The following is a 25,734-nucleotide window of genomic DNA, read 5'->3' on the forward strand; positions in this document are numbered from 1 at the left end:
AAAAAAAAAAGAAATACAAAAGATTGGCATTTTATTGCTTATTGCTATTTAATAAACTAGCTGCAATTAATGAAACAGTGGAAACATACCACTGTAGGCGATATCAATAAAACCATTTGTTCAACTTAGTGGTACAGTATAGAACACTTCAAAATGATAAAGAAAGAACACAAAACAAAAAATTAAACTATGCAATTGCGATGTCATGCGTGAGCAGTAGGGCTTTAAGAAACTTTTTGCTGGCAGGTTTGTTAAAATTTATGAGTGTATCTACACGATTCAACAGTAAAGGTATCTGGTAGTCTGTATGTTGCCGGCCGTAGTTTGTTCTTGTGGCAGGTGTCCTTCTGAGTACTCGGCGAAGAGAATACTGGTAACTTGGGTTTTTATCTGAAGCTTTATATATAATTTAATGTTAATGTACTGTAAGAGCTTGTAGTAGTAGACCTAATTTGCTTTGATTATTAAATGTTGTGAAAAGAGCGGATGCGTTGGTAGAAGATGGGGCTTGCCTTAGAAGTTTTCAAATATTCTCAGTGTTTTTTTCTGCAATAAAATTAAGTTATAATTTTGAGCAGTAGTAGTTCCCCAGACCAGTACACAGTAATACAGTCGAAAGTAGGAAAGGGTATAATATGTAAAACATCTTTTTTAACCAAAGGGGAATGAGGTTCTTAATCTTATACAGGCACCCAGCTGCTCGACCTAAGTCCCCTGCTAGACGGCAGATATGCATATTCCAAGATAAGATTCTGAAACCATGCACCCAAAACTTTTTGTGTCGTTACCTGATCTAGCAGCTTATTACGGAAATTAATGGCGACTTTGCAACATAGAGACTTATTTATTGGTGCAAAAATGAAATATTTGGTTTTGTTTGTGTTTAACCTTAATTTATTAATATCCAGCCACGGGGATAGTGAGTTGAGGTAGTTATTCACTGTTTCCTGAAGGGAAATGAGTGATCTGCCTGAGAAGAAGAGATTAGTATCATCTGCATACATAATTTTGGCGAACTTGGTATACTGCAGATGTCATTAATGCATAAAATCAAAATATCGGTCCAAGAATAGATCCTTGCGGTATGCTATACAGTACCTTTAATAATGACGAATGTGCATTATTTATTGTAATATATTGGGATCGATTAGACAAATAATTTCTGATTAGGTCTAATGCGACACCTCGTATATGGTAGTCGTAAAGCTTCAGTAATAATATTTCATGGTCCACCGAATCAAAGGCCTTTTGAAGATACAGAAAAATACCTATTGTGTGTAGCCTTTGTTCCATATTGTGTATTATTTCATTTTTAATGTTTAGTAATGCCTGTTCAGTTTACTTATTCTTTTGAAATCCGTATTGTGTCTATAGGTTATGTTAGGTTTTGTTATAAAATCTTCCATTCTGGCATTTATAATACCCTCTAAAACTTCTGAAAAAACCGCTATGCTGTGCATTCAGAAGGCACCAAGGTTTGAAACTTCGAAATGTAAACTTGAATGCATTTTTGACTGTTCTGCTCCCCTTGATTGCTACTGGCCTTGTTTCTGGATATTGTCATTATTGATGATGTGACTCCCATTTGAATAGTTGCACTCATGGAACACTAAGGATAAGGAAAAATCTGTACCTCTTGCATTTTGAAGAGTTACGAATTCTTCGTGTACTACTCTTTGTTCAGACTACACATCTTTGACGACAGCAACACCAGAGAAAATGAAAGCAAAGTTAATTTTGTACTGGGAAAAAAAAAACGTGTACCTTGTGTGGTCCTGACTCAATAGAATATTTAGCAATACACTAAATTTCAAACCCATTTTGTGCAATATTTTATGTCTGCATGCTTTCCACAAAGTGCAGAGAAGTAGAAAATTCTTGTGCAAAAAAGTGACAGCTAATATGATGATGAAATATTACACATTTAGGCATGATCACATTACAGTCGAACCTCCCCAGTCGAGAAAAAGAGTTGGTTCCCATTGGAAAATTTCCATTTGGTACCATTTGAATTTTCCAGTTGTGTTTTGCCCCTAGTTGGACCAGCTGGCACCAAATAAAATTTGGAAAAAATGGGATCAATATTCCCTAGGAAAATTGACTACATACAGGATAATATGCAAAGTATACCCTGTGCAAAATAAAAAAAATATTCGTGAAACCTTACAATTTTTGTAACGGTCAGGTGAAGTATGTGGCCTTGGGAGGTGCTAGCTGATATTTTGCTATGTTGTGAGACGAAAGTTTTGAAATTATCACTGAACAAGCCAGGCACATATATCGCACATAAGTCACAGACACAATGCATAAACAGGCACATACAGAAACATACTTCCTACACATGTAGTATACTTTTAAATTTATATATACTCCAGTTATTAGACCTCAATAGTGGAGCCGATGGCATTAAAGCATTAAGCGTGGATATCTAATTTATTTCTATCGCGGCGGATGGCGTAAGTGGCGAGTACAGATCATCAGGTCAAGCTACTTACATCTTCTATTGCAAAATCAACCCTTGTTCTAGGCTGTGTTTATAATGAGCATATGTGCTGCGCAGTAATGCACAGTCAGACATGTTTAAGTGCAACTTTTGAAAAACCTAACTGGAACCAGTTGGAATCGTATTCCATTTGAGTCCTTTTGAAACCAGTCGGAAAACAACTTCTTTGATAGAAAGTCCAACTTGTCTGAGCAATGGGAATGGCAATTTCGACTGGAATCAAATGGAACCTGTTTGCACATCATTCGAAGCGAATTGGAACCTGTTTGAAACCCAACTGTTTTTTTCCACTGGATCATTATAACAAAGTAGTACAGGTGTGAAAATTGGTTCGTTATATCCAATATTCATTATAAAGGTGCGCACCCAAATTCCTGTAAATAAGTTTGCTAATAAAACGAAACAAAATGCGCAGTAATATAGATAACACAAAGGTGCGAAAACGCATAATTTTTAAAATTAGAAGCTTGGTTCAAGCATGAAATCTTGCTTTCCGTTCGGTGTTGGAGAGCAAAAATGAATACTAAGAAGGGATGTTGCCTCCATGCACAATTTGCATGACCGAGCCAACGGACTCTGGGAGCTAGCGCGCACACATTGGTTGGCCTCAGTGGCAGAGGCATGGCAGGGGCTCACGCCATGACGAGGCAATGATGATGAAATGCCAGTCACATGCCTGTCAGCCGTTGCTTGGCTGGACTCTAGCAGTGGCGGCGGTAACACTTGAGTCTGGCCATGGACATTCATGACCTCCGAGATAACCGTGCTCGGTGTGATCTCAGAAGTCATAGGCCATTGGCGGTAGTTTTTGTTGCTGCCACTAAATGACTCGGCGCGCAAACACGCGGGCGATTTAAGCACAGTTCTGCGGCGGGTGATTTGATTAATTGAAAAATTGCATTTCTTCATGTTTTTTCCAGTTCCTCTCTGCATTTTTTGCTGTTTTTATGCAAAAAAAACTGCTTTGTTATAACCGATCTAGCGTAAAATATTTTTCGTTATATAGAAAGAACTCTCATTTAAATAAACCATAGACCAACCAAACTTTGATGTTAGTTCGTTTTATACGATAATTCACAATATCCGTGTTCATTATAGCGAGGTTCGACTACTAGCATGGATGGAAATTTAAATCTCAATAAGCTGAGAAACAAAATAAATTTTTGCTGAAACCTCCATCTGTCCTTGACTCCCTTGCACGTGCATGGAAGGGGTGCATGTGTTTATATGGTAATAGGAGCACATGGAGGTTGACTGTGTCCATCCACCTCCTGTTTCCAGCTCCCTGAAGCCTGCCTGGTTGACTGGGTGGCTGATGCAGGCGTACCGCAACTCCTTCCTGCGGCCGCTGGTGTCCGCGCTGGTGCTTTTTGGCTGCTACTCGGGACTGGTGCCCGTCAAGCCCGTGGTGCAGGACGCCCTTCTGTCGCTGACCACCTACAAGCTGTCAGGATTCGACAAGGTCAGGGGGTGGCCGCGAAGGAGTTTGGATAGCGAAATGCTTCTCTGCTGCATTGGGATCCAGCGTGGTGTCTCTGCCACCAGCATCACACCACCACCACCACCACTATTGTCATCATCCACTCGAGAATTTTTTTCCTTTTTGGGGAATTGAAGGGATGAAATTTGGCAGAAAAGGAATTTTTGCAGAGATTTGTAGGAGATTTCAAGAACTGAATTTGTATCACTTTTTTTTCAAATCGACAGAGTTTTAAGCTTCTTTCAGAAAAAGGAGTGCGAAATATGTTTTTCTCGCTCCAAACAAGTGAATTCTTACTTGTGCTACGGTACATCACTGTTGTCATCACCATCGTCGCATGCATTCCTCCTGGCATCCATCACTAAACACAGCTTTTTTTGTTGTAACAATATTCGAGGTCTGGAATGATGAGGGTGGTGTCTGTAGGTGGCCATCCGCATTCGTCGCGTGTGACGGGTGCTTCACGTCCTTCATGACTTTGGGATGGTGTCTGGCACTGTCGGCTACATTTACATACTCATACAACTAATGATTGCCATTTACACTTGCCCTTGTTTTGCGAGATTGTCATGCGTGTCCCCTGTCAGCACGTAAACCACCTGGACGAAAGCGTGCATCATATGTTGCTGACTGTTTGTGCAGCTATGTCTTACACATGTTATTAAGCAGGCTTGTAACCAAGGCCAAGAGATGGAGGAATTGAGAGGTGCTTGTTGGTGTTGTGCCATCCAGGCTTCAACCAGGGGTGCTGGTCTATGGTCTTGCTCAGTTTATAGTCATGAAACGCTGACATGTAGCAGGTCCGTCCAGGCCAGGCAAAGAAGTTGAAGTGGAAAAAAGGCCATTTTGTAACAGAGCACCACAATTGCTTGGCTTAGCCTGCCTGAAACTTTGCTCTTCGGTACATGAGTTTGGGTCTAAGCATCGTGTTTGTAGAAGCAATGAACGGCCAAACCTGTGATGTCATGGAGCTTGATAGTCTGCTGTAGCAGCCTGGAGGTTTTTGACTGGTTTGGCGTTCCAATAGAAAAACATATTGTCACGTAGGGGTGACAAGGTCGACGACACAAATGAAGGGTCGATGATTGCATTGAAGAAACTCTTTATTGGGCTGACTTGCGCCCGCAAAAGAACTATAAGCAACTCGGTGGCGGCGATAGCAACAAACGTGCTCGTCGGTCGTCGGACAAAGAATGCCCGTCACACTCGTCACTGCTCAATTTAAAGGCTGCACAGAACAATCTAGATAACGTCGCAAACAGCTACCAGCACGGGCTGGAACATTGTGGAAAGACACTCGAGTGGCCGGAACCTTCGAGACAGATCTCGGTGCATCTTGCGCTACAACAAAACTGATAAAGGTGTGACTGGTGACATCGAGCATTAACAAACAAAGATTACGGAACTGATACGCGGTCCAGAATCAGAGTGATAAGCCTGTATGCCGGCGGCTGTTAAAAAACAACAAATACTGTTTTGAAGGTTTCGCGGCATTACTCCCCCCTTAAAAAAAAACATCGCCTCGATGTTCCAAAACAAAGAAACTTAAACATAGACACTGCAAAGTTTAAACACCACAGATTCTTTAACGCGCATAATATGGCGTCAGTTGTACAACATCGACAATTTCTGGGCGTTGTGATGCTGACGTTCCGTCGGGGATGACTTCATAGTCCAGTGGTAAGACGCGGTGAAGGATTTCGTATGGCCCAAACTATCGACGCAACAACTTTTCACTTAATCCGCGACGGCGAATTGGTGTCCAAACACACACTTGGTCTCCTGGATTGTACTCTGCGTGGCGTCGTCGTAAATTGTATCGTCGGCTGTCGGTGCGCTGTTGGTCTTTAATACGCAGCCGTGTGAGTCGTCGGGCTTCCTCTGCGTGCTGCAGGCAGGCGGCGACGTCAAGGTTGTCTTCGCTGGTTACGTGCGGTAGCATTGCGTCGAGCGTCGTCGTGGGCTCCCTGCCGTACACAAGCTTAAACGGGGTCGCTCTGGTCGTCTCCTGGACTGCCGTGTTATACGCGAAGATCACGTACGGCAAGATGGCGTCTCCCAGGTCTTGTGTTCAGCGTCGACGTACATAGCGATCATGTCCGCGATCGTGTTGTTCAGGCGTTCCGTAAGGCCATTGGTCTGGGGATGGTACGCAGTTGTTCGTCGATGGCTTGTGTGACTGTATTCCAGGATCGCTTGCGTCAACTCTGCCGTAAACGCCGTTCCCCTGTCCGTGATGCGCACTTCTGGGGTGCCGTGTCGCAAGAGAATTTGGTCGACAAAAAATTTGGCGACTTCTGCCGTGGTACCATTTGGTAGTGCTCTTGCTTTGGCATAACGGGTAAGGTAGTCAGTGGCCACGATGGTCCACTTGTTACCCACAGACAAAGATGGAAAGGGGCCGAGGAGACCCATCCCAATTTGTTGAAAGGGCAGGATTGGGGGCGGAATCGGGTTTAGTAGTCCTGCTGGTCTGATCGGCGGTGTCTTGCGTCGTTGGCACTCACGACACGTCTTCACGTAGTGGGCAACTTCGGCAGGCAGTCGTGGCCAGTAAGACTTCTCCTGGATTCGATGCAAAGTGCGCGCAAATCCGAGCTGGCCTGCTGTGGGCTCATCGTGCAACGCCTGCAGAATTTCTTGCCGAAGGGTTTTAGGCGCTACGAGAAGCTGCGCAGTCTTGTTGGGTTCGAAGTTCTTCACGAGGAGGCCATTGCTTAACGTGAAGGATGATAAATGTCGCCTGAACACACCAGGAGGGAAGCGGTCTTTCCTTCCAAGTAATCGGATAGCGCTTTCAGCTCAGGGTCTGATCGCTGTTGTTCTGCGAAACTGCTGGCGCTTACCGGTCCCAAAAAGGCGTCGTCATCGTCCTTCGGGGGAGCATCGACGGGAGCGCGGGATAAGCAGTCTGCGTCGAAATGCTTCCGGCCCGACTTATAGACTACAGTCATGTCAAATTCTTGAAGTCGTAGGCTCCATCTGGCAAGGCGGCCGGAAGGATCTTTCAAATTAGCCAGCCAGCAGAGCGCGTGATGGTCGCTTACCACCTTGAATGGTCAGCCGTATAGGTATGGACGAAACTTAGAAGTGGCCCAGATGATTGCAAGGCACTCCTTCTCGGTCGCCATGTAATTGACTTCGGCTTTTGTGAGGGACCTGCTATCGTAGGCGATTGCTTTCTCTTGTCCGGCACTCTTCTGGACGAGAACGACTCCTAGGCCCACACTGCTCGCGTCGGTGTGAATTTCGATCTCGGCGTTTTCATCAAAGTGGCCAAGTACAGGAGGGCATTGCAGGCGGTGCCTAAGTTCGTCGAAGGCTTCTCCTTGCGGCGCTTCCCATTTAAAAGGTACGTCAGCCTTTGTAAGCTGCGTCAATGGTTCGGCGATCCGCGAAAAGTTTCTGACAAATCGTCGATAATAAGCGTACAGCCCAAGGAATCAACGCATAGCTTTCTTGTCGGCAGGCGGTGGGAATTGTGCGATTGCAGCTGTTTTCTCCGGGTCTGGGCGAATACTGTCCTTGCTAACGATGTGACCTAGGAACCGGAGTTCTTCATAGGCGAAGTGACACTTCTCTGCTTTTAGCGTTAGTCCCGATGACTTCATGGCTTCCAGCACTGTCTGTAGTCGTTTTAGGTGGTCTTCAAAGTTTGACGAGAAGACAACAATGTCGTCCAAATATACCAAACAAATTTGCCACTTCAAGCCTGCCAGGACTGTGTCTATTACTCGTTGAAACGTGGCTGGTGCGGAGCAGAGGCCAAATGGCATCACCTTGAACTCATGAAGGCCGTCCGGTGTGATGAATGCGGTCTTCTCACGATCTCTTTCGTCGACCTCAATTTGCCAATATCCGCTCTTCAGGTCCATCGATGAGAAGTGCCTTGCATTGCAGAGCCGGTCGAGAGTGTCGTCCATGCAGGGAAGCGGGTAGACATCCTTCTTCGTTATGCTATTCAAGCGGCGGTAATCAACGCAGAAGCGAAGTGTGCTGTCTTTCTTCTTGACCAAAACGACTGGTGCCGCCCAGGGGCTGTTTGATGGCTGGATTACGTCATCATGCAGCATTTCCTCAACTTGATCGCGAATGGCCTGCCGTTCTCGCGGCGATACACGATAAGGGCTTTGGCGCAGAGGTCTGTCGTGTTCGTCCGTTATAATGCGGTGCTTGGCCAGTGGTGTTTGTCATACCTTCGATGATGACGAGAAGCACTCCCTGTAGTTTCGAAGAAGACTGCGAATCTGGTTTTTCCTGCTGTGGGTCAATACTGGGTTGATGTCAAATGTGGGCTGATGGAATTGGTTCGGTGCGTCTTCTAGTGGTTGGTCGTGGAGGGCGAATACGTCTTTGAGGTTCGCTAATTCGTCGAGAAAAGCGATGGTCGTGCCCTTGTTGAGATGCCGATATTCTTCAGTGAAATTTGTTACCAGCACCTGAGCTTGTCTTCTCCGGAATTTCGCGATGCCTCTTGCGATGCCGATACCTCGTTCCAAGAGCAACTGGATATTTCCGTCGACGATGCCTTCAGCGGTTTCGATATCTGTGCTACCTACGCCTACGGCGACGCTTGATCGGGGCGGCACGGTCAATTCTTTGTCGAGGACGTTTAGAGCAACGTGTTGCGTCGAAGTCGTCGTAGCAGGTATGGCTTTGTCTGCAGAGAGCTTGATGTGCTTGGATCGGAGGTCGATGATAGCCCTATTTTCATTTAGGAAGTCCATGCCTAAAATCACGTCGTGGGAACACGGCTGCAAGACCACAAAGCTGGTGGGGTAAGTACGCCCATTTACGGTTATTCTTGCAGTACATCGTCCCGATGGAGTAATCAGGTTGCCACCTGTGGTGCGAATCAGCGGGCCATCCCAAGCGGTTGTAACATTCCTGAGATGGGAGGCTAACGGTCCACTGATGACTGAATAGTCGGCTCCGGTGTCTACAAGGGCAGTGACTGCGACCGTCGATATCAACTTCAAGGTCACTTGTTCGCGTCCTCGCATTGCACGTGGGCCTTAGTGTCCGATCTCGGCTCCGTCGTTTCTTCAGGTCATGGCCGGGGCATACCGTTGTTACTTCACTGGGCGGCAGTGTCTGCTTGCACTCTGGTCGTGTTGTTGTCGATGTCGTCGTGTGGAGCGGCGATGAAATGGTTGCGTCATCGTTAGTGGTTATCGGCGGCGGAGGATCTTCGTCTTTTCGCCGTTGAGCAACCTCACCTCCAAAGGTTGCTGCCTTTAGTTTCCCCTACGGGGACTAAGAGACCGTCCTTGAACGTAACCGCAGCCCGGCGACGCAAATCGAGCATTGTACGGTGATGGAGAGCGTGACAGACGCCTTGGCGACGAATGCTCTCCGCTGCGCAGGAAGTCGTTGATTTCCTGTGGTCGCTCGCCAGGACGGTTTCGTGGGGCGTCGACAGCGAAACCACGGAGGCCGATCCGCCTGTATGGGCAGTGACGGAGGATGTGTCCTGCCTCACCACAATGAAAGCAGAGCGGTCGGTTGTTTGCTGTCCTCCAGGCGTCGCACTTTCTGGGGCTTGGGGGTCGTTGGTAGGCTTGGCGGGCGGGGACCAAGGGGCGGCTTTCGGAAGCAGGATGGTAGCGACGAGGGCTTTGGAGGTCGCATCGGCTTGGGAGGTCGCGTCGGGGTGCAGGATAACATAATGCAGCTGCATAGTCCATCGTTGCTGATTCATGCTCTGGAGCTGTCGGAGTCGTCGCCTTAGGAACGCCCAGTGCCTGCTGAACTTCTTCACGGACGACGTCCGCGAGCGTCGCCACCTGGGGTTGTTGCGATGATGGTAGCATTCGGCGGAGCTCCTCTCGCACGATCTCCCGGATGAGGTCCCGAAGGTTCTCTCCGCTTGCAGATGCGTTGGGGTAGTGGGTTGAGCAGTCCGGCTGAAGTGGTCGCTCGTAGTGGCGCATCTGGGTGGCCAACGTCTTCTCGATAGTAGACGCCTCCGTTTCAAATTCCGCCACGGTTTTTGGCGGATTTCGGACAAGACTTGCAAAAAGCGATTCTTTGACGCCTCGCATTAAAAATTTGACTCTCTCACCTTCGTTCATGTTAGGGTCGGCGCGGTGAAAGAGGCGCTTCTTCTCCTCAACGTATGCCAGGACAGGCTTGTCAGTAAGTTGAAGTCTTGACTGAAGGAGGGCCTGGGCTCTTTCCTTTTGGACGATGCTTGAAAAGGCAGTCAAAAACGCTTCCTTGAAAATCTCCCAATCCTTCATAGCTGCCTCATGATTTTCGAACCAAACTCGGGCATGTCCTTGGAGTGCAAAGTAGACCTGCCTGAGTTTCGCAGTGTCGTTCCAGCTGTTGAATTCTGCCACATGGTCGGAAAGGTCCATCCAGTCTCCAGCATCTTCATCCGGTCGTCCGTGGAAGCAGGGGGGCTCAAGGGGTTGGACGAAAACAACCGGTGCTGTAGTAGGCTGGGCCATTGTCAGCGTCGATGCCTTCCGAGATCGAATGGGGTCAGGCAGCAGACCGTGTTCAGGTTGTAGGCCTTGAAGTCGGCGGCTGGCTCGGTGACCTGTAGGCTGGTCTTCCAGGGCAACAGGAACACGGCTTGGGTCTTTGCTTGAAGGATCCAAGGTAGCACCTCCACCAGATGTCACGTAGGGGTGACAAGGTCGACGACACAAATGAAGGGTCGATGATCGCACTGAAGAAACGCTTTATTGGGCTGACTTGCGCCCGCAAAAGAACTAAGCAACTCGGTGGCAGCGATAGCAACAAACGTGCTCGTCGGTCGTCGGACAAAGAATGCCCGTCACACTCGTCAACACTCAATTTAAAGGCTGCACAGAACAATCTAGATAACGTCGCAAACTGCTACCAGCACAGGCTGGAAAATTGTGGAAAGACACCCGAGTGGCCGGAACCTTCGAGACAGGTCTCGGTGCATCAAAGGTAGCACCTCCACCAGATGTCACGTAGGGGTGACAAGGTCGACGACACAAATGAAGGGTCGATGATCGCACTGAAGAAACGCTTTATTGGGCTGACTTGCGCCCGCAAAAGAACTAAGCAACTCGGTGGCAGCGATAGCAACAAACGTGCTCGTCGGTCGTCGGACAAAGAATGCCCGTCACACTCGTCAACACTCAATTTAAAGGCTGCACAGAACAATCTAGATAACGTCGCAAACAGCTACCAGCACAAGCTGGAACATTGTGGAAAAACACCCGAGTGGCCGGAACCTTCGAGACAGGTCTCGGTGCATCTTGCGCTACAACAAAACTGATAAAGGTGTGACTCGCGACATCGAGCAAACAAAGATTATGGAACTGATACGCAGTCCAGAATCAGTGATAAGCCTGTATGCCGGTGGCTGTTAAAAAACAACAAATACTGTTTTGAAGGTTTCGCGGCAATATTTTGCCCAGGGTGTGGAAGAATTCATGTCCTTATTGATAGCTACATTGGTTCCTTTTATGTGTTGATGAAATTGTAGGAATGAAGAGTCACCAGCTTCCCTTATCCTTGGCTGTTGTAGCTCAGATGTTTTGGACTGTTCACACACGTCTGGGACAACAATCCTTGACTGTGGAGGCACAAGCAGTGTGCATCAAAGAGCATTTTAAAAACACTGAGACTACAGGGATGAAGAAAACTGCTACCATCTGATGCCATTGGTAGGCAAAGTCTCTACGCGGAGTGGACTTGAAAAGCTGGTTGTCGTGATGTCTCAGAGCAGAACTGCCTTCGTAGCTTGCAACTTACATATTTTACTATGGAAAGCTTCAATGGGAAGTTTACAGGGTCATGGTCCGAATTCAACTCCCGCAGAAAGTACAAAAGAATTGGTGGTTGACTACAAGAATAAGTTACAGTGTGATCATGGGACAATCATCCTATGCTCGTTTGCATTTGAAGATGCAATTTGAAATTGAATTTGAAGATGCAAAGTGCAGTGGTTTTTTAAGTTGATCTATGCATAGCACAAGCCATACACTGCATTTTTCAGGCCATTAAATTTTCTCGAATTTAGTTAACTACCTGTTTCAGACGTGATTGACTGGTGCTTCAGAACGCTTAGCTGGCCGTTGCTGTATTGTCTATGTCGATTACTTCATTGTTCACTTCAGAACGTGGCGAGGGCTGGAACAGCATCTCTTACAACTCCTTGATGCTTCAAGGAAAGCAAAGCTCAAAGTCAACCTTAAGAAGAGAGATTCTCCAAGAGGTCAGTGGTTTTCTTCAGTGAACTGTTTTCTATAGCCAAGAGCACCTAGAGAGGCAATCCAAGTAACTAGCTATAAGGAAGAACATGATTGTTTCGCAGCTGCTTGTAGTATTCCATGATTTAGCCTAGCCAAGGCTTTTGCCAGACTGTATGCTTGACTAGGCACGCACTAGAGAAAGTTCGGAGCAGAGACAGGCAAATGCTCCAATTCTTGCCTTTCCTTCCTAATCGTCACCCCCACTTTGTGAAATTCTCCAGTCCTTCCTTGTCCTCACCCTCAATTTACTGCCCTTCCTTTGCCTCCACAATTGGCAGTTTTAACATTTCAGTTATTTTTAGAGGTGTGCGAATATTGAAATTTTCAAATATGAATTGAATATGAATATGGGAAAATATGCCTTCAAATATCAAATTGAATGCTGAACAACTGAACCTTGAAAAAAAAATGGAAGATTAAAAAAAAATAGCAAGCACTGTTCATCTGGTTTATTTCAGAATGCATTTAGTATTTGAAAATAAAATAAAACTATAATTGCAGATAAGTGTGTACCCTGCTGAAAGATCTAGTGTAAATTTTATGCAGCACTCTATATGCAGCTTTTTTTTTTTTTTTTTTATTAACTGGAAGGACCTGCATGAAGTCAGGTGGAGCTGTCATATTGCTGGCCATTACAGTAAACTCTTGTTAATTTGGCCTTCAAACAACCAGAAGAAAAATGTCTGAATTGACCAAAAGATTCATTATCGAATGATTCTGAAAAAACTACCGAAAACCATTTGCATCACAGTGATTTTATCCGATGAACACCTGAACGATGGATGTTTGCATTTGAGGTGAAACTCAGTCAAGTGGGAACAAGGTTTTTTTTTCTGTTTCGTCAAGTGCTTTGTTTTGCGTACACTATTGGGATGTCCCTCTTCTCACCCTCTTATTTCAAACTTTTGTGGCTGAAAAGTGTGTTCAAGAAAATTAAGGATTAATTTTATTCCACCCTATATGAAATAAATGGCAGTGCACTCCGTAGAAAATGAACACCTCAATTCATTTAATACATACAAATTCTGCTTATGATCTCTCTAGGAAATTTCAGAGGGCCTCCTTAACTTTTGCATCTCTGTTTTCTTCAAATTTAACAATTTTCTGCCTTAGCCTTTGCTGATTTTCTCATCGAGTTTGGAGCATACGCTGATGCAGCCAGGTCACTAACAGTTGCCTCGAGGCTTTTTTTTTTTTGTTTGTTACTGTCAGACTGGTCTTCAACGTAGCGGCTTTTTGACTGCTTGACACATTGCTGTTCATCTCTCTACTGGGATTCCAAGTAAACTATAAGGATGCCTTGAAGCCACCATTTTTAGATACAGTTGGAAAACTGCGCGGTACGAAGTGGGCCAAAACAATCGCCGATCTGGCGTGAGTTGATCCCAAAGCGACCGCAACGCCCCTCACCCTCGCTGTGGTAGATGGGTGAGGTCATAGAGCCAATACACAGGCGGAAATTTTAATATATTACTAACCCTCTTTTCAGCAACCCAACCAAAAATAAAATTGTACCTGCGTTTTTTAAACACATCTCTGTTCGCATGAAACGGCACTGCGTTTGCAGCCGTATCTCAAGCAGGCAGATAGCAGACGACATGCTTGAGCCGCATCTGCAACCTCCTTGCTTCAGACGCGTCAGTAGACGTGGTGGCTTTCATAGGCATACAAAAATGTGCTTAAAAAAGAAAACGCAATTTTATTAGCCGTTGAATTGCTTAAAAAATAGGGTTTAGTATTTACTTAAAATTTCCGCCTGTGTATTAGCTCTATGGCCTCACCCATCTACGGCAGTGGGGGGAGAGGGGAGCTGCAGTCGTTTTGCGATCAACTCACGCCTGACAGGCGATTGTTTGGGCCCACTTCACAGCGTGGTGCGCCAGCACAGTTTTCCAACTGTCTCTATCTAAGAACGTTGCTTGAAGCTGATACGGCCTTCCTGAACTCTTGCGATGACAATGTTAAAAATACCACCTACTTCGCCCTCTGCATCGCACACAGTTCGTTGCGAGATGTGCGAGAGGCCTTTGAAATTCTCTGCGCATATGTGTCTGTTTACACTGAAGTCTTTCTCAACGATTTTCTGACCATGGCTCCGCATAAGCAACAATTTCAGTTTTCCAGAGCTCTCCATAACAAGTACTGTACTGCAAAAGCTCACTGAAATGGTGTCCTGACTAAGTTTGTCTTGATATAGTACTAGGAAGGGCTTGAGCGTAGCAGCAATGCTGAGGGCAAGGTCAAGCTTTGTCACTATATACTGATGTGTCCTGGCTGAACGTTCTGAAGAGAAAGTGCTCTGAAAAGATGCACTTTGGCAGGCTCGCATGCTTCTTCTTTGCCGATTCTATGCATTACTTCTTCACATCATTGTAGAATTCCCATGCTCTTTCGATGACAGCCATGTTTTCAACCCTGTGATGGTCAGTGAATTTGAGAGGAAACACTGTTTGCCTAGTAAACCTGCCTCCTTGCTGGAGCATCCTCGAACAGTGCACTTGGACAAGACAAAAGGGTAATATTGAGGCCATGAGGGCCCAAGTCAAGACATTGACCTTGATAATTCTCCTGCAGGTGAGATTGCAGCAATTTGTTGCATTTCAGGTTAACATTGGGTCCACCTACTGAAATTTGAAGGACCTTAGTGGTGCAGTTAATAGTGTTCCTTTCATGTCCTCAGCCAAGGAGTGCTCACTCACAGCTAATGTCATGCATCTAGCGAGCACCTTTTTTTTGATGAGTTCTAAAACTTTACATGTGTGTCCATTTGCTTCATTTGCAGGCACTCATTAGCATACTTGTCAAAAAGCGCAACACTGTTTTTGCACTGCTCAACGACTTGGTACAGCGATGATAGGAAAAAGGTTAGAGGCCGCGGCATGTTACATAAGCAGATGTTTGCTCTCTTCAGGAGATAAGTTTAGCAATTTCAGTGTCAGGGGACGTGCGTTTCAACAACTTGTCAGTTTCCGACAATCTGTAGGAGCAGTGTGGTGTGACCATCTCCATCATCCCTAATACCAGTTTGTTGCTCTTCCATATGCTACCAATGTCAGATGACTGCAACAGAGTGTCGACTAGTCGTTTTTTTGGTCTAGCAACAAAACACTCGTGCACTGAACCTGCTTCTACTCTCCTCATACAGGCACAGTGTTTTTGCATTCTTTGTGTGGCTTTCCAATGCAGATTCGCCCATGGTAGCCTGGGCCATGTATTTCTCGCATGTCTGCATCTTGTTCAATGCAGCTGCATTGCATCTGGAGCCATTCAATGGTTGTAATCACTTTGACTGAGCCGCACGCATTGAAATTTACGCTTTTCGGTCATTCTTTCGCTTTGGGGGGATTGCTGCGGTTTCATGTTTAGAGCAGTTTGGATGCATGGCTGCATGAAGTCTTGGCATTGAGTCAAACGCACATGAAGCGTGAACAAGCGTTGGCTATAGTAAAGGGAACAGCAGTGGCCTCAGTGTTTGTTATCAGCTATGTAATAGCCGGTATCGCTCAAGGGGAAAGTATACAACAGTTGCATCTTACCTGTACTCACCTATGGGGCTGAAACGTGGAGGCTAGCCAAGAGGGTTCTACTTAAGTTGAGGACAACACAGAGGGCTATGGAACGAAAAATGGTAGGGTTAACATTAAGAGATAAAAAACGTGCAGAGTGGGTGAGAGAAATAACTCAAGTTACTGACATTCTAGTGGAAATCAAGAAGAAATGGGCATGAGCGGGACATGTAGCGCGAAGAAAGGATAACCGATGGTTGCTTAGGGTAACAAACTGGATTCCAAGGGAAGAAAAGCGTAGCAGGGGGCAGCAGAAAGTTAGATGGGCGGATGAGGTTAAGAAGTTCGCAGGGGTCAAGTGGATGTAGCGAGCACAGAACCGGGTTAATTGGAGAAATATGGGAGAGGCCTTCGCCCTGCAGTGGATATATGCTGCTGCTGATGATGATGTAATAGTAGAGCTCCAGCAACACACCATTCACTGGGTGGTAGTTGTGTAAGTGCAAGATGCATTGTAGTTAATAACATATTTAACATTTCTTTAAAGTATGCTCACTTGAGATGCTTCATGTTTTTTTTGGTTTTTTCTCTCATCATCAAAGGTTATCAGCCTCTTGAGATGCTTTGTCTATTTTTGGCTTCATAAAAGCTTGTTATCAGCTACTGTGGAGTTCAGTACAGCTGCATCGACAGCATAGTCTTCTTTCAATCTGTTAGTGTGCACCGCATGACAAGAGTGCATCATGCTTCACCATTGGTCTCCACGGCGGCATTGTGTCACATATCTGTGTCGTTCTCATTCGAGCCAAACGTATGGCACTGCACGATTAATAGGGAGCCAAATGTGTGGCAGTGCACGAGTACGCAGAAAATGCCACGAATGCTTTCAGCCAAAAATGGAAAAGGTTTAGTGGAAATATGAGTGCCGAGAAAATGGACTTTATGCGTGGGTTCTGAGAGTTTTTCTTGGTCGAGAGAGCACAATTCAGTTGTGTTTAAGGGTTTCAAACACCAGTGCGCACCCTGGACGAAAATTACACACGGACCTTACTGCAAGAATCTAGGGATGGTTGATTAAGGTTGAGCATAACTTGGGGTCTACTGGCTTTTGTGTTTTGTAATCGGAGTATGAGATAAACTTATTTTTCTCATATGTAATCAGTGATTCAGGTAGTCTAAAATAAGGCTTAAAATGAGTGTGTTATATTCAAGTTTGGTGCAGAAGCTAGGATACTTTGAGGAATCGTGTGGAGGGTTGGAGTGAGTGAATTCCAACGTATGGGTTCCATTCTCAATTATGCAAGTGGTGTGAATGGCCCGAATGAGATTAGCCACTACCTGTACTCCGAGGTATTTAATAGATGAGGCAGACTCTAGGAACATTCAGTGAGCTTTTTAACTTTCAACACAGCTTTTGGATGGTCTTAGTATGCTGCACATTTGAAGTCCTGCATTGATACAGTTCAGTTTAGTTTGTCTGAAGCCTGGTTGCTGCAGGGGTCCCTTGTGTATTGGGGGGGGGGGGGGGAAGGTGACATGGGTGTGGCATTAGTTATTTGCACTGCCCCACCACAGTAGCTTAGCTGCTGAGGCCAAGAATGTGGCTTCATTTTGAAGAATGCAGAATGCAAGGTGCCAGTACTTTGGTAGTTGAAATTAGTCCAGAGCCGTTCTTTGTGCTATCTGCTGTAGCCCATGTCACTTTGGGATGTTAAACCTCACGTGCATTAGAATACAATGTTCGTGCACTACCAGTGCACTGTCCTCTTGATTTGGTTTACTCAGCAGAAGATGTGGAGTGAGTGAGGTGTGCTGCCCTCTTTTCTCTCTCCCTGTGCTCTTCTGCAGGGAGGCGAAAAGCTCCTGGAGGCGGTGGCTCGCAGGCATCAGCCCACCCTGGTGGCGATCAGCAAGAATGACCGCCTGCTCTCCTACGAAGCACTGATGAGTGTCTGCACTTGTCTGGGGGCATCCGCTGAAGACGTGTGGCACTATGACCGTAACAGCCGGCTGATGACTACCGGTAAGTTTGCCGAGGCCGGTGCCCAGTGGCTTACTTGGTCCACATTTAATTTATAGTCCTCTGACTGTTCATTTGCTATCCTGCACTCGCACTCACTATGTAAGCTGCTAGAATATTCGCTCACGGAAAAGAACTGCTGCAAAGTTTACAGTGTACCATGAAGAAATGCTGTCACAGCTACAGACATAACGGCAGAGTTTGTGCTGCATACATTTCTCCGAGAGTTGACTGGGACTGTCCGGTGAAAACTTGGCAGCTGGGAAAATGCAGCATTAGAAATGCAGGGTTGCTACATTTTTGAAAAATTTGTGAGAATATACCCTATCCATCAGTCCTCAAAATGACAGCAAAAGGAAAATTCATTAGTCAAGAGGCTTGACTTAACTGCTGAGGTTATTTATGAATTTTCAGAGCAGTAGACCCAGCAACCGAAGGTTCTCCCTCTATTGTTGCTAGTTTGGAGAAGTGAGCTGTTCAGCTGAGCCTGAGTCTTGATCTACCTGTCTGCAGGAACAGCTGGGAGCTGGCTGAAGGTGCTGAGCTTTGAGCAGGGCACCCACTACCCCTTCGTCCGACACCCGGATGTCTGTGCTGACGAGATCATCTTGCTGCTGCAAAAAATTGGCTCTCTGTGTTGACAAATGCCCCTGAAGATGGGGATTTAACAGCTATTGGGACAGCTATTTCAGTCTAACGTATCTTGAAGATGAGAAGTGTTCAAAGGAGCCTTTTGTGGGCTGCTGTAAGCGCTTTCAAGTTTCTTGCGGGGCCTTGTTTTTTTGGCAATGTCCATGAGCAGGTTTTCACATGCAGAAAACATTATTATTTGACAATGTAGAACAGCTTTATGGAATCAGAGCAAATTGCCAGAATCGAGCGAAATTGTGATTACAACAAGGACAGCTGCATTTGTTTAGTGCCATTGGATCAGTATTTCAGCATTCCTTGCAAATTCAACTGCACATTGTGATTTTAGAGGTTCATAGGCTTCCATCTGCTGGTTTTCTGAGTGAATTACTGTTGTATGTTCAGCATTTCAGGTCAGCTGTGTGTTGTGGCCTTACCTCATTGTAGGCAAGGGTGGTGCCGAGTGTCATGGTTCTGGTCAAACAACGTGCCCTTGCATGGCTACTCTGATAGCTAAGCTCTTAGTCATGAAAATGGCAACTTGCTTTAATGAGCACTTCTCTGCAATGGGAGTTTTGATTTATAGCCATAACAGGAAAGCATGAATAGCATTGCTTGTGTGCTTTCTTGAATGCTAGTCGTTTTCTCCAGATAGAGTTCATCTGCAAGAAATTTGGTGTTTATTTATTTAATAATTTATTTATTTATTTATAGAAATAAATGCTCTTTGCTAGATGTATTTGCTGAGTCATTTGTTTTATCTGGCGACTGGGGCACAAACACTGTTTTCCTGATACAGACACGGTGAGGAGGGGAATCCTGTCATTGTTGCCGCCCTTACCATGTCTTCCTGTTTCTGCCATACGTTTACACTGGGTGTGATTTTCCATGCCTCTCTTAATGTTCCAGTGAATGTCCCAGCCTCACAGGTTCACAAGGATTGCTTAATGTTGCCTTCCCTTATTTATAGATCGAAATCCCCTTTTCCTAGCTGCAGCAGTTTAGAAAAGACAAGCGAGAGAAAATCGGTTCCTAAATCTCTCCGAAAATCGTTTCTCTTTTCACCAAATTTTATTCCAAAGATATTCGGAATGAGAGATAATTTTCGCTAATGAGACATCGCTACTGGCGCATGCAGAACTAGCTAAGGTACCAGATATTTATTCTGAATCTTTCTACGTATTCCTTTGATATGAAGCGATATATAGTAAAAGAACTATAGTCGAGCCCCTGACGGTCGTTGGCGTCTTGCAATTGAGCTGCGGGCGCCTCGATCGCATTCGTAGCACCATCGGGAAGACCCGGTTGAGCGGCGCTTCTTTGGTGCATAGCACTTCTGGCCACAATAACGGATTTCGCTGGTAGCGGTCCTACTAAATCCCCTCATAGGTTCGACGCCTGTTTTCTCACTCGCTCCGTTAGCTCGAGGCGCGATGCTGCTGCGGCCGTCACCGGGGTAGGCGCAGTTTAAGCGCGTGTTATTCCAGACAGAGTATTCGTGTGTCGCTGGCAAATCCTCAAATTCAAACTCTTCCCCCATAACGTCAGCCGCTCCCGGCCTGACGGACAGCAGACGCGTCCGCGCTGTGCTCCCTCGACCTTGGATCCAAAAGCCGCTCACTGGGCCGGTTGGTGATAAGAAGCACTGCAGATGGCGTGAAGAGAGATCAGGTTTTGATTGGCGTCGCTATGGATTAAGCCGGCCTGCCTTGAACTATGGCGCAGGTTGGCCGGGCTCGACGTGCTGCTTAACCACCATTGATCAGGAAACCGTGCTCGTTATTATGCACGGAGATGTAAGAAATGTAAATAAACAATGATGAACCGTACAGAATGGAATCATTTACATGCGAGCCTTTAAATAAGCAAACTGAAGCATAACAAAGCCATTCTTATTATGTATATGTGCAGCTGCTTCGCATTTTATTTGGCCGTATTTATTTTTTTTTTTCTGCGGGTATTCGCCGACATTCTCGAAAAAAAAAAAAAGTCAATCGGGTATAATGCTTGTGAATGGTAGTAAGTTTCACACAAAGCCTTGTCTGAAGATGTCCTTGTCACAATACAGGCCATGCAGTGGTCCGCATTCCACTGATGTTTGAGCTGCTCTAATGGCGCTTTCGGGTTCGGGGTCCACAAGTTTCGCTTCAACGTGCACAGACTTGTGAGCCCCAAACGTGACAGTGCAAAAGAAAAAAAAGAAGAAAACTGATTTGCTGTTTAACCCCAAACCTTCCGTTCTTTAAAAATAAAAGTTGCACGGCCATCACTGTAATAAACAACCCAGGCTGGTGGATAAGGTTTGTTTTCACCTTGCGAGCGTGCTTTTAGCGGCACGTGCCAAACTCCTCGCATCGTATTCTGTTCATCATATAGTTCGTACATGTTCTCGGCGGCCGCACTGCTCTCGTACCGGACGGTCAGCGGTTCACCTGAGCGACAGAAACTTATTATCCAAAACAGTCTAAGATATAAGAAAAGGACTGCGTTGCAGCACACGGCCTGGAAGCAGACGACATCCATAGCCCGCCGGCGCTGCCGTCACTGCCGCGCTCGTGGCCACGTGAGAGTAGCGAGGGACCGCCCACCGTGAACCGCCCTTTTACCGAAGATGTTGTGAGACCTGTCTCAACTGCTCTCCTACCGCTACCTCTCGCCAATGCGCTCAGCTGTGCTCGCGCACGAGTTTGTGTTTAAAATTTGTTTGAGCAGTGCCCACAGTGACGGGCATGCTTCGTCTTCTGGGCACCCGGTGTTCCCGCAGCCGTCAGCTGGGTAAGAACCGATGAAAAACTTCTTTACTAATCACGAGATTTGTCTTCCTTGTTTCTGCGGCCAGCGAATACGGACGCAGCAACATGGTGCTTTTTCCTTTTCTACGGTACCGTTGTACCGTGCAATGGGTCGAGTGTGCTGAGTGGGGTGCCTTGAATGTGCGTCTGCTAGTTCTATGCGCCGCCCCGTGTGCTCGAAGGCGCCGGACTAGCCTCAAGCGCTAGCTTTCAGTTGTGAACGCAGCTCCTGCCGCGTGCTTGCTGGATCCTACACCCCGTTTGGTTAGGGTGTCTGTTCGGCTGCACTGAACATGGAGGAACCGAACGGCCGAACGCAGTGCGGGCCATTTTGTAACAAAATTGGCACACCGAAGCGGCGAAGTGGAGTTAGTCATACAGGGATTATAGCATATATAATATCCAAATAAAAATTGGCCGTCGGCCGACCGTCAGTACATGACAGGGCAGAGCTCGAGCTGCGGGGGGGGGGGGGGGGGGGGGGGGGGGCTCTTTTTTGGCTGTCATTTCGTCATAATCATCAGCAGGACTAAATCCTTGCAGGGCGAAGGTCTCTCCCACATTCTTCCAATTAATGCGGTCCTGTTCTAGCTGCATCCACTTGACCCCTGCGAACGTTTTAACCTCATCCATCCACCTGACTTTCTGCCGTCCCTCGCTACACTTTCCTTCCCTTGGTATCTAATTTGTTACCCTTTTCGACCATCGCTTATCCTCTCTTCGCACTATACGAGCCCATGCCCATGCCGATTTCTTCATTTCCACCACAATGCCAGTAACTCGAGTTATTTCTCTGACACACTGTACACGTGTCTATCTCTACCATTTACGCCTACAATTTTCCGTTCTATGTTCTCTGCGTTGCCCTCAACTTACGTAAAACCCTTTTCTTTAGCCTCCACGTTTCAGCCCCATCACGTTTCAGCCCATGTGGCAGGCTGCCAACTACGTTTGTTAATAGTTGGCCAAATACTTTAAGTAAAGCACAACTTTGGGCGAATCGGTACGCATTTTGCTTAGAGCGCACAAGGACGGGGCAAAGAAGCTTTGTGTGGAACCTGCATCTTTCGCATCCACCTTGTGCGCTGCGAGCAAAATGGCACTTTCAGCCAACAATCGGAATATGGAAGGGAATTGGTCGGCACCCAATGCTCAGCAGCCAAACATGGCACAAAATAGGGCCGTGGTTGGCTGCCCACACTGTTAGGCAAATAGATTGAGCCAGCCACCAGACGCCCGCAATAGGCCCACTGAATTACTTCGTAACATATTGACGAGGCTGATATTAACGCGAAAGCGTTACTTCACTACGTTCACAGATTTCTGTCCGCAGACCGCGTCCGCAAAATCGTGTCCCCAGCAGTTGCGGGTAATTAAGAAGTGGTAGAGTTTATTGAGTAGTCGCAATCAATAAAGGGTGACGTAATGTTGGCACAGAAAAAATAATTAGGCCAATAAGTTAATTAGGTAAATAACAAGCAAAAAGTGTAAAAGTTGTCCGCAGCAGTTGCAAGTAATTGAGAAGTGGTAGAGGTTAATGAGTGGTGTCAATCATAGAGGGTAACGAAATGTGTCCGAAATAATTAGGCCAATAAAGTAATTAGGTAAATAATTGGAGGTAAACCATGCAAAATTGTGTCCGCAGCAGTTGTAATAGAACAGTCTTAGAGGTTTATAAGTGATGTCAATCGATGGAGGGTGATGTAATGTGTGCGAAAAAACTAGGCTAATTAACCTATTAGCCTAATTTTTATCCTAAGGTTAATTAGGTAACTAAAGGCAAAAAGTGAAAGTAAAGGCGAAAATGGTCTCAAGCGAATGGCTCGACGCCACATTTGAATGTACGTATCAAATACCAAAATAGTTAATTAAATCAGTCAATTAGGGTGACGTCAAAGATGTGACGTCACGCAACCGGAAGTAGAGCCGAAAAAGGGCATATGAAAAAATTGGCCCGCAATTTGAAAGCACTGAAGACTAAAATAGGTAAACAAGGAGTGAAATGTGACGTCAAGGATGTGACATGACGCCACCGGATGTAGAGCCGAAAAAGGGGATAGGAAGGGATTTGCGCGCAATTTGAAACTACCAAAGATCAAATGAATAAACAAGAAGTGAATTAATGTGACGTGGAGGATGTGACGTCACGCATCCGGAAGTAGAGCCGAAAAAGGGCATAGGAAGGGATTGGCGCGCAGTGTGAAAGTACCAAAGACCAAAATGGGTAAACAAGAAGTGAATTAATGTTACGTCAAGGATGTGAAGTTACGCAACCGGAAGTAGAGCCGAAAAAGGGCGTAGGAAGGGACTGGCGCGCAATTTGAAAGTAACCGAGGACTAAAATGGGTAAACACAAAGTGAATTATTGTGACGTCAAGCAACCAGAAGTAGAGCCGTAAAAGGGGGTAGGAAGGGATTTGCGCGCAATTTGAAAGTACCAAAGACCAAAATGAATAAACAAGAAGTGAATTAATGTGACGTAGAGGATGTGACGTCACGCATCCGGAAGTAGAGCCGAAAAAGGGCATAGGGATTGGCGCGCAGTTTGAAACTACCAAAGACTAAAATGAGTAAACAAGAAGTGAATTAAGCAACTAGAAGCAACCAGAAGCAACCAACAGCAGCATCCGTGCTTTCGCATTACTCCAATGCAGATTCTGCAGTGCTCTTTAATTTTTTTGCACTGGTATTGTGCATCGAATCCTGCTTTCCGTAAACCCGGCGCATGCAGTATTAAAACAGCACAAATAAGCCTCGGAAGGCGCCCTCTTGATAATTAACATGTATGTTTTTAGAGAATGCGTTCGCACAAAGATGGAAGAGGGGACTTTTTAAACAAGTTATTAGCAACATTATTATGCCCTTTTTGTTTTCTATTTTCGGAGCCGCAAGCTTAAAAACAATAGAAATACCTCCTCTCAAATTGCGAAGGTCAATTTCTTTAAAGTGAGTGAGGGAGATATATGCAAGTTCGCTGAAAGTTGCTGTTATGTGTGTGAGCGCTCGCGTTGGTGCTTTCTATTTCATGCTTTTGGTTTGGTGTAGTGTTCCTTGTACGCTGTACATGTCGAACCTATTCGCCATGAAAATATTTGTGTTAGTTATATGCACTGTCAGTCAGTGCCAGACATCTGCTGATTGCAATGTGTTGCCTTAAAAAGCCACTTTATTGCTGCTCTGCAGAATATTGCCGCGAAACATTCGATTCTGTTTGTTCTTTATCGACAGCAGCTGGCATGCGGTCTTATCACTATGAATCTAGCGCGCGATCGATTCTGTATTGTTTGTTTATTCATGCCTGTTGTCCCGAGATGATGCTGTATCATTTTCTTTGTCGCGCAAGATTCGTCGAGCTGTATCTCTAAAATTGCAGCCGGACTTCTGCTTTTCTACAACGTTCCAGGTTATTCTAGTCACTGTCGGCTTTATCAAGACGTTTCTTCGTCGCCTATAAATTGAGCGTTGACGGGCGCGACAAGCATTTTTTGTTCGACGACCAGCGAGCACGATTGCTGCTATCACCGCCGCGGAATCGCTTAGTTCTTTTGCGGGCGCAAGTCAACCAAATAAGGCCTCTTTAGTGCACTCCCGGACCCTTCCTTTGTCATAATCGGCGTTATCACCATCACCTGACATCTAGTGGAGGTGCTGCCCTTCGTGTTCCGGTTTACCCCAATAAACCAAGACCACATCCCGGTTTCTGTCACCCTGGAGGACCAGCCAAAAGGCCACCGAACCAGTCGCCGAATTCAAAGGCTCCAACCCGAACACCGTCGGTCTGCTGCCTAACCCCGTTCGACACCGGAATGCATCAACATTGACCATGGCACAGTCTACAGTACCGGTTGTCTTCATGCAGCCCCGGGAGCCCCCCATCTTCCAAGGACTGCCCACTGAAGATTCGGAAGACTGGCTTGACCTGTTCGAACGCTTGGTAATATGCTCAGCGCCTGGAATGACGAAGCTAAGCCAACTTTGCACTCCAGCGGTATGCTCGAATATGGTTTGAAAATCATGAGCCTTAAGAAATAGAACATTTCAAGACGGAAATTTTGAAGGCTTTCACGAGTATAACGAGAAAAGAAAGAGCCCAGTCCCTCCTTCAATCAAGGATTCAGATGCCTAATGAGTCGGTCTTGGCTTACGTTGAAGGGATGAAGCGTCTCTTCCACCGCCCCGATCCTAACATCAACGAGGACACCAAAGTGAACTTGCTCATGCGCGGTGTGAAAGATCAGTTGTTTGCAGTACTTCTGCGCCAGCCGCCAAAGACGGGCGTAGTTCTGCCAGGAAGCAGCAACAATTGAAAAAACTGGACATGCGTCAGTACAACCGGCCACTTAAGGTGATTACTGCAAGCCAATGTGACGCCGCAGCTACAAGCGCAGATAGCCTGCGGGAACTGGTCCGCGATGTCGTCCGTGAAGAACTGCGCCGGCTCCTACAATCGCCCATATAACCTGAAGTGGCGTCGCTCGCAGGCGTCATCCGCGAATAAGCCCAGCAGGCACTATAGGCGTTCCTCAAACGACGGCTCCAATAGCTCAGACGCAAGAGCCAACA

General features: G+C 46.2%; 2 protein-coding genes across 3 annotated transcripts in view; both read left to right on the forward strand.

Moving 5' to 3' along the window:
- LOC146192594 (uncharacterized) overlaps positions 1-19,241 on the forward strand; it is a 45,191-nt gene extending 25,950 nt beyond the window's left edge. The window contains exons 7-9 of one of the 2 annotated variants that reach the window (XM_084602492.1): positions 3,785-3,965; positions 17,578-17,752; positions 18,263-19,241. In XM_084602492.1, the coding sequence (XP_084458618.1) occupies positions 3,785-3,965; positions 17,578-17,752; positions 18,263-18,390 (484 nt within the window). In that variant the 3' untranslated portion in view covers positions 18,391-19,241. The remainder of the gene's footprint in view (positions 1-3,784; positions 3,966-17,577; positions 17,753-18,262) is intronic. The other variant, XM_084602493.1, reaches the window with a different exon arrangement.
- Positions 19,242-20,956: 1,715 nt separating this feature from the next.
- The window catches only part of LOC146192595 (uncharacterized), a 115,185-nt gene continuing 110,407 nt past the window's right edge, over positions 20,957-25,734 (forward strand). Inside the window, exon 1 of the mRNA XM_084602495.1 lies at positions 20,957-21,154. Coding sequence (XP_084458621.1) covers positions 21,109-21,154 — 46 coding nt within the window. The 5' untranslated portion in view covers positions 20,957-21,108. The remainder of the gene's footprint in view (positions 21,155-25,734) is intronic.

This window comes from Amblyomma maculatum, chromosome 4 (genome assembly GCF_055883805.1).
Source record: "Amblyomma maculatum isolate TAMU_Amacu chromosome 4, ASM5588380v1, whole genome shotgun sequence".
NCBI classification, from domain to species: domain Eukaryota; kingdom Metazoa; phylum Arthropoda; class Arachnida; order Ixodida; family Ixodidae; genus Amblyomma; species Amblyomma maculatum.